The sequence below is a fragment of the Eimeria mitis genome, genomic scaffold, assembly GCF_000499745.2.
Source record: "Eimeria mitis Houghton genomic scaffold, Emh_scaff1422, whole genome shotgun sequence".
Taxonomy (NCBI): Eukaryota; Apicomplexa; class Conoidasida; order Eucoccidiorida; family Eimeriidae; genus Eimeria; species Eimeria mitis.
The window spans coordinates 3,357-4,523 of NW_013569163.1; the positions used below are offsets into that span (position 1 = coordinate 3,357).

The 1,167-nt window shown below is 43.1% G+C and overlaps 1 protein-coding gene across 1 annotated transcript in view; it reads right to left on the reverse strand.

Moving 5' to 3' along the window:
• EMH_0036650 (uncharacterized protein) overlaps positions 1 to 408 on the reverse strand; it is a gene marked incomplete at both ends in the record, with an annotated part of 2,660 nt that extends 2,252 nt beyond the window's left edge. The window contains 2 exons of the mRNA XM_013495110.1: positions 60 to 197; positions 337 to 408. Of these exons, the coding sequence (XP_013350564.1) occupies positions 60 to 197; positions 337 to 408 (210 nt within the window). The remainder of the gene's footprint in view (positions 1 to 59; positions 198 to 336) is intronic.
• Between the last annotated feature and the right edge of the window lie 759 nt (positions 409 to 1,167).

Sequence of the window (1,167 nt, forward strand, 5' to 3'; positions counted from 1 at the left end):
TGCAGCAGCAGCAGCAGCAGCAGCAGGTGACACCCCCGCGCTGCGTTGTACTCACGCACCTGTCCCGCTATCACCTGAGGTGAAGTTACACCTCGTGCAACTAAGTGCAGCGGATGCAGCGGAGGCGTTGAGCCTTTGAAGGCCATAAAGCTGCGAAAGCCGAAGAGGACGGGGCAGACCATAGACAAGAATATCACCTGAACACAAGGCATAGTACAAGCAAGGTAAACAAAAAAAGAATAACCACACAAACGCATGCATGCATGCATGCGTGCTCATCCAGGTGTATACTCCTCGTCTGCTTGCATGCAACAATTTGTACCCTTTTGACGATACTGCTCTTCCTTGAAGCCGATTTGCCCCTTTCAGAAACTTTCCTCGCCACCTGAGTAACACCAACAAAAACATAATAAACACAGTTGATTCCTTCCCTCTCTCCATATATATATATATATATATATATATATATATATATATAGCCTCTCTGCTTTAGGCCCAAGTGCATGAAGCCTGTATAAACCCTTAGCCCTAAATCCTAGATATATGGTGCCACTGGTTACTGGCTTGCCTTGATTCCATACAAGAGAAAGGCGACAGCTTCTGCTCCGAATAGCAGCGCCTCTAGCCCTTGAAGAAACGCACAAGCTGCTCTCTTTGCTTGCAGGAGCACCGCAACAGAAATACAAAAACCATAGGAAGCAAACAAAACCAACGATATAACAGAGTGCATCCGCCTGCAAATGCATACAAACAGATAAAATATAAAGATGCCAATGAAAGCACAAACAACAAACGGAATACAATACAGAAACACCATGCATAGGAAACGTAAACCGCGTCACCACCAGCACACACACAGACGCAGGAAAGTAATTATATTTGCGCCGTAGATATAAAGTAGTTGTATTTGTGCAGAAACGAAGAAACTCTACATGTACATGAACTGATCCCTTCTTCCATTGCAGATGAACGCAACACTGTTCAGCTAACGCCAGGATATAAATAATGAGGGTTTATAGGGGGTTTATAGGAAATAAATGAAAATAAATTATAGTGGCGGTGAGAAAAGAAACAACAAGGGCTCAGATAGAATAAAAACTAAAGATTGAAATGTCTTAGTTTCAGTTGCATCTGAAAAAACTAATATATTTCGGTCTGGGTGCTGTG